Source organism: Nilaparvata lugens, chromosome 9, assembly GCF_014356525.2.
Source record: "Nilaparvata lugens isolate BPH chromosome 9, ASM1435652v1, whole genome shotgun sequence".
Classification (NCBI taxonomy): domain Eukaryota; kingdom Metazoa; phylum Arthropoda; class Insecta; order Hemiptera; family Delphacidae; genus Nilaparvata; species Nilaparvata lugens.
The window spans coordinates 44,316,143-44,329,500 of NC_052512.1; the positions used below are offsets into that span (position 1 = coordinate 44,316,143).

Genomic DNA, 13,358 nt, shown 5'->3' on the forward strand with positions numbered 1-13,358 from the left:
CATCTTCCGTAACGTTCATGATGGGTGCGTGGGCGGCGCGACTGTAGTTCGATGGAGGAACGAGGGCAGTACGAGGGCGGTACGAGGGAGGAGCGTGCTCGGTGCGGGTTGGAAGAGCGTATATGTGTACGCAGCTTAACGGATCTCGAAAACGTCTCTAACAATTCTCACGAAATTTGAAACATAGCAGGTTCATGTTATGCAAAATTAGATTGCACTAGGTCTCATCCCTGAGAAAACTCGCTGAAGGACATGAAAAGGATAATTCATCCTTGGAAAAACAGCTGAAACTTCCGTCATCTGTCGATAACAGAAACCCATCTTCTTTGTGTGGGAGAGATACAGAATTATGTTCAGCTGTTGAATCAATCAGATAAGCGGATATAGAAGGCATTGACAAGACAGAGGCTCGGCAACGTTGTTATCCTATCTTTCTCCACTCACGAGAAATATTATCTAGAAATTCAAATCAAAATAGTCTGATTGGTTGACATGACATGGTATATCAATCTAAATAAAGTTAGAGTATATCATAAATTTCAAAGTTTATAATTATTTTACAGTTTTAAGTGATTATTGAGTGTTATTTTGTTATTCAATTTGGTCTGTAAACAATCTTTGTTTAAATATCTTAATAAATTCTTAGCCATTTGAAGCAACCATCTTTATTTTACGTAGATAACAAACTAAACTTAGTAAACAACTTATTATAATTATCAAACAGTTATCATGTGATTAAGTAACATCACATGATATACAAACATCTTCTTCTTTTACTTTCTCAACATTTTCTTTCTCAACCTTTCCTTTGATTCCATCATCTTCTTAAAAACCTCTCATTTCTTCTTAATATTCTTCCGCTATTGGACTTCACCACATAGGACCATCTTCATATAAAATCAAAGCTTCATTGCCTAACAAGTTTTTCAATCTTGCAACTTTAATTTGGTTGGATTTTTTATTTGTCTCAGTCGCTATAATAGTTATTTGTGCAACTAGTGCGCAAAGTGACAGTTTGCTGCACCGAAAGAAACGTTTACGCCCAGCCGTAGGCGAGGCGAGGGCGGAATGGTTTCTTGAGTGCAGCAGAGGAACTTTGCGCACGTATTTCACATTAAGTTTTTCCTACAGTTACCATGAATATGAAAAGTGGGTAATTATGGGTAAATTTGCCTGAAATCCATCAAATGTTTTTCTGTGTAATTTTATTATTGATAAAAACCTTATTTATTGTCAAATTGAATAAAAAATGTTGTCCTTGGTTATAATATAAGGTACTAATAATTAGCGCGTTGTGCTTGGTTGCACCTCTGCTCACTATAGCAGCCACAGCAGTCACTGTTACCAACTTCATTTCGATTTTGCTGCACTGTTGCTCCATATAACCTACTAAGTATTTTGCGTTGCCATGTTGCAAATCTGGAGTGCAGAAAAATTTTTGCCGCACTAGAGCGGAAAAGTGATTCTTTGCGTTCTGTAATCAGTGCAGCAATGGCCACTTTTCAACGTTACTGTAGGAAAAATAATTTACGATATTTTTCCTGAATAGTTCGAAATTTTTTGAGACATTTTCCCCGTTGCATAGTAACGGTTCTGGCTTGTTGAAATCCATGTTCGTCTTTTAAGGGAAAAAAATAATACGATAATTACCCAAGTTTATTACTCACTCAATCCTGTCGTTAACCCTGTCATTCTCCTTTTCTGTTCAATTCCTTGACTGTGCCATGTTTAAATATCTTCTTAGCCATTTGAAGCAACCATCTTTATTTTACGTAGATAACAAACTAAACTTAGTAAACAACTCATTATATTATCAAACAGTTATCATGTGATTAAGTAACATCACATGATATACAAACAATCTCAATTGGAACTTTTCTGTTTTCAAATGTTTGGACTGGAAATTGGATCTGAATTCAAGTGTATGGAACATAACCTACTTTTTGTACTATTTATAAATCAAAATTCGGGGAAGAAACAGTTTGTGTATAAATCAAAATTCGGGGAAGAAACAGTTTTGGGCTGTGCCTGTTAGTCCTTCTCCAATCATTCTAGAGAATTGGGTTCTGTTTATCAATAAATAAAAAACGAGCAAAGCTCGGTGCCTCTATATTTGTATAATTATCTATATATATAAAAGCGAAATGGCACTCACTCACTGACTGACTGACTGACTGACTCACTCACTCACTCACTCACTCACTCACTCACTCACTCACTCGCATAACTAAAAATCTACCGGACCAAAAACGTTCAAATTTGGTAGGTATGTTCAGTTGGCCCTTTAGAGGCGCACTAAGAAATCTTTTGGCATATTTTAACTCTAAGGGTGTTTTTAAGGGTTTAAAGTTCGTCTTTTAGCATGTATATTCTTCTTCTCCCAATCTCTTAATTTAATTGAAATTTCCATATCATATGTTACTATAGAACTATAATCTAGATAGAGTACCTCTTCGAAACAGTTGTTAACTGGCAACTAAATAAATAATTTTGTCAGGTTGGCATTAAGTTGAGTTGACTTTGTTAGGTGGCACCAAGTTGGAGATTTAAATGCATTTATCGCGGAAAAATTGATTGGGCACTGCTACTTCAATCCTGGGAAATTATATTCTAGCCGTCAGGCTCGCTTCGTTCGCCATATCCGTTAGCCAGACGTTTAGTCTGGACCCCCGACTGGATTGTTCTAACGTATGATAAAAATGCTCAAATGAAAAATGCAGGCGAGCGAAGCGAGCCTGCTGATCCCATTCCTGGACGATCCAGTCGGGGGTCCAGGGGGCGGAGCCCCTTGGCTAGACGGATATGGCGAGCGAAGCGAGCCTGACGGCTAGTTTATTATAATTTGTATTCAAATAAAAGACTCCATCAAAGTCTAATGGAAGGTCTAAAGACGCTTCGATAACGATCTTCACCGATGATATTTATTACCATATGATTTCAATACATTAGTTACCAGAACGTTAATAACAGTCTAGTCTTAAATGTATTAAAAATAAAGATGGTTGGTTGATATGAAGAGTATTATTTATTCAATATCTAACATGTTTATTTATAATATTTTCAATATTTATTCATAACAAAGAATGGGGAAAGGGAAGAATAATTGAGAAATTACCACAACCACGTTCATTGCTTCATTCCTGGTTAGAAACAATAATGGCGGTGTTCAGCGAAGAAACACAATTCATATACGAAAAATAAAAAGGGGAATATAGGATAACTAGCCGTCAGGCTCGCTTCGCTCGCCGTATCCGTCTAGCCAGGGGGCTCCGCCCCCTGGACCCCCGACTGGATCGTCCAAGAGTGAAATCAGCAGGCTCGCTTCGCTCACCTGCATTTTTCATTTGAGCATTTTTATCATATGTTAGGACAATCCAGTCGGGGGTCCAGACTAAACGGATATGGCGAGCGAATCGAGCCTGACTGCTAGTAATATAATATTCCCAGGATTGAAGTAGCAGTGACCAATCAATTTTTCCGCGATAAATGCATTTAAATCTTCAACTTGGTGCCAACCTAACAAAGACAACTCAACTTAATGCCAACCTGACAAAATTATTAATTTAGTTGCCAGTTAACAACTTTTTCGAAGAGGTACTCTATCTAGATTATAGTTCTATAGTAACATATATGATATGGAAATTTCATTATAATTAAGATATTGGGAGAAGAAGAATATACATGCAAAAGACGAACTTTAAACCCTTAAAACAACCCTTAGAGTTAAAATATTGCCAAAAGATTTCTTAGTGCGCCTCTAAAGGGCCAACTGAGCATACCTACCAAATGAACGTTTTTGGTCCGGTAGATTTCTAGTTGCGATGTGGAGTGAGTGAGTGAGTGAGTGAGTGGAGTGAGTGAGTGAGTGAATCAGTCAGTCAGTCAGTGAGTGAGTGCCATTTCGCTTTTATATATATAGATATCAAAGTTAGTAGACAGAAGGTTGGTCACTCATCTATAGTATTTTAGTTGAAATGCAATTGGAGTGGGGGAACTGCAGCCGTGACGTAGGCTGTAGTACAGAGTAGGCAGAATATCGCATTCTTGAAAATCATACGGTGACCTATAGTCAAATTATATAACACAAACATTTTCTGGCATGCAAGCTTTCTGTTTCTGCTTTACATTAATCTTCAAAACATTTGAATAATACAAGCATTTTGCAATATAAAAGCAAAAAACCCACCTACTAGCCTTCCCTTTCAAACCCTAAGATTTCTTTATCTTCTAGGTCGTGTTTATATTTTGTAGTTTGGCTATACATCAGCTTGTGAATTTCGGGGATGAGATATTTTGATTCTCGTAGAACATGTGCTCGATACCAGCATGTGTTCAGTGCATTTATATGAATGAAATTTATTGGATTTATCGGGATCGGTTTATTGTTTTATTGCAATGCATTGGTTTATCAAGATTTTTTTAGGGGTAATCCGAAATTATAATAGTTATAACGTTGTCTACTAACGCTTTTCCAGCTTATTAACTTTTTCGTGTCACGTGTTTAGATTCTTGAAAAACTTTCAACTTCATTTTATTCATACAAGTTGAATGAACTTGAAATATTAAACAACATCATTAGAATCGGTGATTAATTCGCTATAAGTATGGAGAATTTTTAAGTTCTAGGTCAATCTTGAGGGGATTAAACGACGATGTATTTGAAGATACAGTGAATAAACTGTATGCTCAGTGTGGTTACTCTATCACTTTTTTACTACACGTGACGTCACGCTGGCATTCCCCCCACCACTTCGAATCTTACACCTGTGAGTGATCAACCTTCTGTCTACTAACGTTGGGATAATATAAAGTCTTAAAGAGGGAGATGCTACAGATGATATTTATTATCATATGATTTCAACACATTAGTTACCAGAACGTTAATAACAGTCTTAAACGTCTAGTCTTAAATGTATTAAAAATAAAGATGGTTGGTTGATATGAAGAGTATTATTTATTCTATATCTAACATGTACTCTTTCTATTCATGCACTGAAAAATAGATGTAATGAGACCTGTCTATAATATAATAGAGGAAAGAGTCGGCTTATACACGGAGGGGTTAGGAAATTCACGAATGACGCATCATCACGTCTCAACTAGGTACTCAACTTGATATTTTGAATATAGATTATTTAGAGGATGGTTATAGGCCCAATTTCAATTCTTCAAGATTTCAGTAGGTCAAGTTTTTGATTATAGACCCTAGCGGGGCATGGGCTATCTGCTATTAATTAATATATAGATGATGATTTTTGAATAATTATAATAATCACCCCTGTTCATCTAGAGAGATATTGACATCTATGACTTCTTCCTGATCCATATCTGGATGCACTGATACATAGATGTAATGAGACTAGTAATTTAAAGCAGCTGAGCATTAGAGTTTGGTGTTTCTTGAATGGTTCCAAATTTTCTTAACTCAATATTACTCGTTATAAGTGGTAATTGAGTGGAATATTTCTAATCAATTCATCAATTCAAGCCATATAAATTCAAAATTTATAGTTTTCATGTTAATTTTGGTCTAGAATTTTATAAAAATTATACAAGTGAAATTCTAACCTTATATTGGACTTTGTCATCTATAAATTTGGAAGAAAAATAGCACAAGGACTATCTTATTATTTTATCTTCAAATGTTATTACATTAGTGTCATTTGCATTGTAAATAAATAAAATAAATAGAGTAATAGATAAATTGATATAAAAATGGTGATTTTTGAATAATTATGATAATTACCCTTGTTTATCTAGAGGGATATTGACATCTATCGCTTCTCCCAGAGCAGCTGCAGACGTTTCGTCCAAATCTAGATGCACTGCTGAGGTAGATGATTTGCTACACGACGCTCTGCTCAAATCCAGGTTCAAACTGGGCTTTTTCTCTGCAAAACACAATTATTGATTGAATCAGGATTCATTAATATTAATTACATCATTGTTTATTGACCGAGCGAAGTGAGGTCTAAGATTCAAGTCGACGGTTTGGCATTTCTAAATGTTTGAATGTTTGAATGTTTGAAAGTTTGAATGTTTGAATGTTGAAGTTGAATGTTTGAATGTTTGAATGTTAAATGTTAAATGTTTAAATGTTTAAATGTTTAATGTTTAAATGTTTAAATGTTTAAATGTTTAAATGTTTAAATGTTTAATGTTTAAATGTAAATGTTTAAATGTTTAAATGTTTAAATGTTTGAATGTTTGAATGTTTGAATGTTAAATGTTTAAATGTTTAAATGTTTAAATGTTAAATGTTAAATGTTTAAATGTTTAATGTTTAAATGTTTAAATGTTTAAATGTTTAAAGTTAAATGTTTAAAGTTTAAATGTTTAATGTTTAAATGTTTAAAGTTTAAATGTTTAAATGTTTAAATGTTTAAATGTTTAAATGTTTAAATGTTTAAATGTTTTTTAAGGTTTAAATGTTTAAATGTTTAAATGTTTATATGTTCATATTATGTTTTTATGTTGCACATTTACGGAGAAACGCGGTAATAGATTTTCATGAAATTTGACAGGTATGTTCCTTTTTAAATTGCGCGTCGACGTATACACAAGGTTTTTGGAAATTTTGCATTTCAAGGATAATATTATAAAAGGAAAAAGGAGCCTCCTTCATACGTCAATATTAGAATGAAAATCAGACTATAGAATTATTTATCATAAATCAGCTGTCGAGTTGATTATAAATTGCATGCCATGACGCATGCGATTCAATATCTCAATGTAACTTGGTAGACTATAAATTGCATGCCTCATTGAATGCAATTTTTATGCACTATTAAAATAATAGGATGCAAAGAACTTATAACAGCTCGTCTGGGCGCCTACATGTCTTCTGGTTTTCTCGCGCTAAATTCCGGAAAGCGTTATATGATATTTAAATCTTGTGTAAGCATGTTTTGATTAAATAAATAGTGTATCAGTGTGGATGTGCTTATGGTTTAGGACGTCGTAATAACTGCGCGAGATCTACTGTTGACAGAACTACTAGTTAATCAATTATAATCATAAAATGGCTCTTCATATTGTAATATGGATGGAGAAGAAGCAGACAGGAAACAGGAGGAGGAGAAGAAGAAGACGATAATTGAGAAGAAAGGGAAGAAGAGAAGAAGTGGTATAAATATGAATACCTGATTGATGGGCATCCTGCAGCTGTGATGACGCATTGCTAAGCGGTAGTGATAATCGCTGACGTCTTCTTAATTTGAAGGAAGTGGTGTCTATAGATGTGGTCGACCCTGTATCATCATCCCCACCCCCGTTACATTGTAGAGCACGCCTGCGCAGTTTCGGCATATCAAACGGTACATCGGTCAGGTCAACCTGCAAATTTACATTAATTCGCATTCAGTTCAATCATAGAGAAACAATAGCGTAAGAAGATTGTTTTTAAGTAGAACAGTTTTTATGAATAAATTATGATTTAACTGTGAATTGTGATTCAACTGAATCAACTAGAACAGGTGACATCGGATACTTGTGTATGAGGAAACTGCGTGAGGTCTACTGTTCACAGAACTACTAGTATAAGGGGATCAATGAAACTGTATCAGCTACCGCATAGTATGAAACTAGTAGTTCTGTGAACAGTAGACCTCACGCAGTATTCTCATCCACAAGTAACTGATTGAAACTATAGACCTTATGGAAATACAGCAATAGACTGGCTTCTCCACACATCTGGTAAATCACTTGTCAGCTGATTTATGATGAATAATTCTATAGTCTGATTTTTACTCTAATATTGGCGTATGAAGGAGGCTCCTTTTCCCTTTTATATTATCCTTGAAATGAAAAATCTCCAAAAACCTTGTATATACGTCGACGCGCAATTAAAAAAGGAACATACCTGTCAAATTTCATGAAAATCTATCACTGCGTTTCGCCGTAAATGCGCAACATATAAACATTTAAACATTCAAACATTAAGAGAAATGCCAAACCGTCGACTTGAATCTAAGACCTCACTTCGCTCGGTCAATTATATTGAATATTCATGGTTTATTATTTATTCAGAGGTATAGTGAGGTGTTGAACGAATGTTTGTAGACTGCACGTATACATCACCAAGTACTAGCGGTTCGAAAAACATGCGTTTCCTCTGCAACACTCTTTATAACTATAAAAATGCTGTAAAATTCAAATCCATAAATTATCAGATAAAACCGGCACACCCCTAGTCATAACCTAGGGGTTAACTTCAATTTTGTAGATATAAACAGAGAAACAATAGCGTAAGTAGATATCCCACGGTATAGGGCGTTTATGTCGCAACTTTTACTGTTATCTCAAACCCATAGTCCACGTATTTCTATCCCAAGAAGGTGTGTGACGCTGGTAGTCTCTCATATTGTGCCGTTCATACACTCTCACTCCAACAATACAGTAAAAATCGACAGTAATCGGCTTGAGATAACAGTAAAAGTTGCGACATAAACTCCCTATACCATGGAATATCTACTTACGCTATTTTTTCTGTATGGTTCAATTTTTATCTCACCAAAAAACACAAAAAACAATACTAGTAGTTCTGTGAACAGTAGACCTCACGCAGTTTCCTCATACACAAGTATCCGATGTCACCTGTTTTAGTTGATTCAGTTGAATCACAATTCACAGTTGAATCATAATAATTTACTCCTAAAAACTGTTCTTCGTTTCCTCCACGATCAAAAACTCACTCATGTTAATTGACCGAGCGAAGTGAGGTCTAAGATTCAAGTCGACGGTTTGGCATTTCTCTTAATGTTTAAATGTTTATATGTTGCGCATTTTCAGCGAAACGCGGAAATAGATTTTCATGAAATTTGACAGGTATGTTCCTTTTTTAATTGCGCGTCGACGTATATACAAGACTTTAGGAATTTTGCATTTCAAGGATAATATAAAAGGGAAAAGGAGCCTCCTTCATACGCCAATATTAGAGTAAAAATCGACTATAGAATTATTCATCATAAATCAGCTGACAAGTGATTACACAGATGTGTGGAGAAGCCAGTCATAGTATTGCTGTATTTCCATAAGGTTTATAGTTTCAATCAGGTACTTGTGGATGAGAATACTGCGTGAGGTCTAATGTTCCTCTATGGTGTTATTTTGTCAATCAAAATTCGAACTTATCTGTTTTCAAATATTTGGACTGAAATTGAACTTGAATTCGAAAGTGTATGGATCATAACCTACTTTTTGGACTATAGTGTATAAATCTAAATTCGGGGAAGAAACAGTTTTGGGTTGTGCCTGTTAGTCCTTCCCCAATCAATTGAAAGATTATATATTCTGTGTATCAATAAATACAAAAAAATAAACTATGCTTTTAATCTTCTATGTTTTTTTTACTCCAGAGCGAAGCTCGGTGCCTCGATATTGTAATATTCTTTCTCGTTTAAAATAATCAATTTCAATAATCAATAATTATAATTATAATAAATAATAATTTTGTAATAATCAATAATCAATTTATTAAACAATAAATTATATATTTCATCATGAATTTTCATAGTACTAAGATGAAATATTTTGTTAATTAATTATTAATTCTACATTTAAGAGAAACGATCTGGCAACAGGGCAAAGCGAGAAAGAGATAGCGCTATCCGCTTTGTTGAATGATAGACAAGGATAGCAATACCATTGCCAATCAAACATTGCCATTATAACGTGGCTTCACTATAGAGCGGGGACTGGAAACTCCTATATAGGAAGGTAGTGCCATAGAGCTATTGCTAAACTAACTCAACTAAAAGTATTTTTAGTAAATTGAATAACTATCTTAGAAATTGGTATTTTCAGAAAATTTTGTTTTACGATCAACAATACCATGAAGAATCTATCCTCTAAATAAAAACAGCTGTGCTTAGTGAGAGAAGTTGTGTGTATTTTTGGGTTCAACATTTTATAAAATAATGATTGATTCAATATGAAGGATAATTAGTGTTATATTCAAATATAGTTTGTGTTTTAATTTCTATAATTCAAAATGTTTAGCTTGTATATATTTTTGGACGAAATTGAACTTGAACGTTCTACAGTAGAAACATAACCTATTTTTGGACATTTTATTAATTTATCAAAATTTGGGAATGGAATAGATTTGGGCCAAGCCTGTTATTCCATCCTAATCATATTTATATGATTTGTGATTCTGTCCACGAATAAATAAATCAATCTCATGGATTTATCTCTTACTGAATTTGAAATGTTCTGTCCCAAAAATTCAAACTTTAAGCGCTCATATCTCAAAAAGTAATGATCAGAAAAAAATTGTTTTCGTTACACTGCACAGAAAGCAGCTGTTTTCCAGTCCCTACGTAGATCTGAAAGACATTGTTTGCAGACGACTCTCGTCTGACGTCAGAACAGGTTTCTTTCTGGCCTAGGCCGGAAAAACTACCCTTTCCAGCCGCTAACATGGAACTAAGAAGGTGATCAAAAAACAGCTGATTATTTGAAAAACTTTTCATTATATGTGTTCATTATTCAATAATTAGGACATTTATAGACTAATAATATCATCTTATGTCATTTGAAGGATAAAAAGTATAAACTCAACCTCCCACATAATTGAACATCATCTTTTAGGTTATTTAAACAAATCATAATAAAAAATAAAAATACTTGGACAATTTCCTGATCTTCAGATTACCTCAGATTTGCTAGAGCTATCACCTTCCACTTCTGCTTTCGGAAGTGCTTAGTAAACAACTATTCTCATATATATATTGTTTATTTTTGTGTGTGGCGAAAATAGCGTTCGCACCACGGGCAAAAACGTTTTTTTCCGGCTCTCATCTTTTCTAGTCCTCGGCTTACGGCCTCGGACTTGGAAACCGATTTCGAGCCGGAAAAATCTCATTTTCTGCTCTAGGTGCGAAATATACTATTCCTGAGAACACTTTTTCATTTTGATAGTTTGATGATATACAAATCGAAAAACTTTGAAAAATATCACGAGTAGAAAGTTTATTTTTAGCCTTTGCACAGCCTTAATCAGGTGCGTACAGATTTACGCGCCGCGAACAAGAGCAATTCACTTTTTATCAGCTGATGCCAAGCTTTTTATATCTGTATCTTACCGCTTCTGTAAAAATCTGGTGTGGCGCACTCACACAACTTTCCTTGCTGTTATGAAAATTTATCACCTGACGCTAGTGTAAACGCGCATCACAAGTCTACTTATTCAAAGATCTAAGCCAGCTGGTGACAGGACTATAACGCTGGAGACACACGAGGTCTGCTATCTCTTCATAGTGAATGATTTAATAGAATCAACAGTTTGCAATTGAAATATTAACATTTTCTCGAATTTCGAGCATATTTTCGATTTCAGGTGAAAATGTTACTCAACATTAATTGTAGAGATTTTCATGCTCAATCTTTTCCATTTGGAATTTTTTGTTTAAATTGTATCTGAAGCCTGATAATTGTGAATCTAAAATCAAACTTTACCTAGATGGGCGGAGCTCCTGACATTTTTACAGATATGGGACTTGAGGCAGTGATAGAGCTTCAAATGACTATTTCAGGTATGAATTTGATCAAAATCGTTGGGGCCATTTTCTAGAAAATTGCGAAAACCCTGTTTTTGACAACATTTTCGCCATTTTAGCCGCCATTTTGAATTGCATTTGATCGAAATTGTTCGTGTCGGATCCTTATAGTGTAAGGACCTTAAGTGCCAAATTTCAAGTCATTCCGTTGATTGGGATGAGATATTGTGTACACACACACACACACACACACCACCACCACACACACACACACACCACACACACACCACACACCCAACCCATACACACACACCACACACACACACACCACACACCACACACACACACACACACACCACATACACCCACCAACATACATCAGACCAATACCCAAATACCACTTTTTCGGACTCAGGGGACCTTGAACGTATAGAAATTTAGATTGGGGTACCTTAATTTTTTTTGGAAAGCATACTTTCCTTTACCTATGGTAATAGGGCTAGGAAAGTAAAAATACAGATATAGTCAGCTGATTAAAAGTGAATTGCTCTTGTTCGCGGCGCGTATATCTGTACGCATCTTTACGTGAACCTCACTATAGTCACCAGTAAGAACTCCTCACGCTCGTTCAATAAATGACTAAACTAATAGAACGTTGCAATAGCTGTACCGAGCAGGCTAGATGCGACAAATCCAGCGACTGTACTTGAAGCGGTGACTGCGGTTTACGACGCGATTTGTCGTACGACTTATCGTACGACTTATCGTGCGACTTGTCGTCTGCGATGCTTGACGTCTGCTGCAGTTGTTGCATACGACGTCTGCGAAGCTTGGGCATATCGAAGGGAAGATCCGAGAGGTCGACCTGTAAGTTCGACAAAAATCATAAATATGTTGGAAAAATTCTCTCAGGAAAAATTCAAAGTGATTTTCTACAGTGAAGAACAACGTTATTATAATGGCAGTGTTCGATTAGCAATGGTATTGCTATCCTTGTCTATCATTCAACAAAGCTGATAGCTCTATCCTGTTCTGTATCAAATTATGGTGTTGTGTATCAAGTTGAGATGATACTGTATCATATTGTCGAACACTAATTGCTATAGTGAGGTCCACGTTATAATGTCAGTGTTTGATTAACATTGGTGTTGCTATCCTTGTCTATCATTCAACAAAGCTGATAGCTCTATCCTGTCTGTATCAAATTATGGTGTTGTGTATCAAGTTGAGATGATACGTATCATATTGTCGAACACTAATTGCTATAGTGAGGTCCACGTTATAATGTCAGTGTTTGATTAACATTGGTGTTGCTATCCTTGTCTATCATTCAACAAAGCTGATAGCTCTATCGTGTTCTGTATCAAATTATGGTGTTGTGTATCAAGTTGAGATGATACTGTATCATATTGTCGAACACTAATTGCTATAGTGAGGTCCACGTTATAATGGCAGTGTTTGATTAACATTGGTATTGCTATCCTTGTCTATCATTCAACAAAGCCGATATCGCTTTGCTCTGTTGCTAGATCGTCTTTTAACAATGTAGAATTAATAATCAATTAACAAAATATTTCATCTTAGTTATAAAAAATCATAGAAATATATAATTTCTTGCGCTTAATAAGATAATAATAAATTGATTATTCAAAACAATAATGAACAGTTAATATTTCATCAATGAAACTGTATATGAGGACAACGTTGCCGATTTTCTGCCCAAATCAACTATATTTCTACATTGTTGAAAACTGATTCGGCAACGTTGCGTATAGCTAGAAAATGATATGTCACTCAATCTCAGTGTTTCCAATGTATAAAATCAAGCCGGTAAACAGCTGTTTGCAGAACCAATAA

The 13,358-nt window shown here is 35.0% G+C and overlaps 1 protein-coding gene across 1 annotated transcript in view; it reads right to left on the minus strand.

The window, feature by feature from the left end:
• The window catches only part of LOC111059465, a gene marked incomplete in the record, with an annotated part of 74,724 nt that overhangs the window by 11,901 nt on the left and 49,465 nt on the right, over positions 1–13,358 (minus strand). Inside the window, 3 exon segments of the mRNA XM_039435952.1 lie at positions 5,747–5,891; positions 7,143–7,335; positions 12,172–12,366. Coding sequence (XP_039291886.1) covers positions 5,747–5,891; positions 7,143–7,335; positions 12,172–12,366 — 533 coding nt within the window.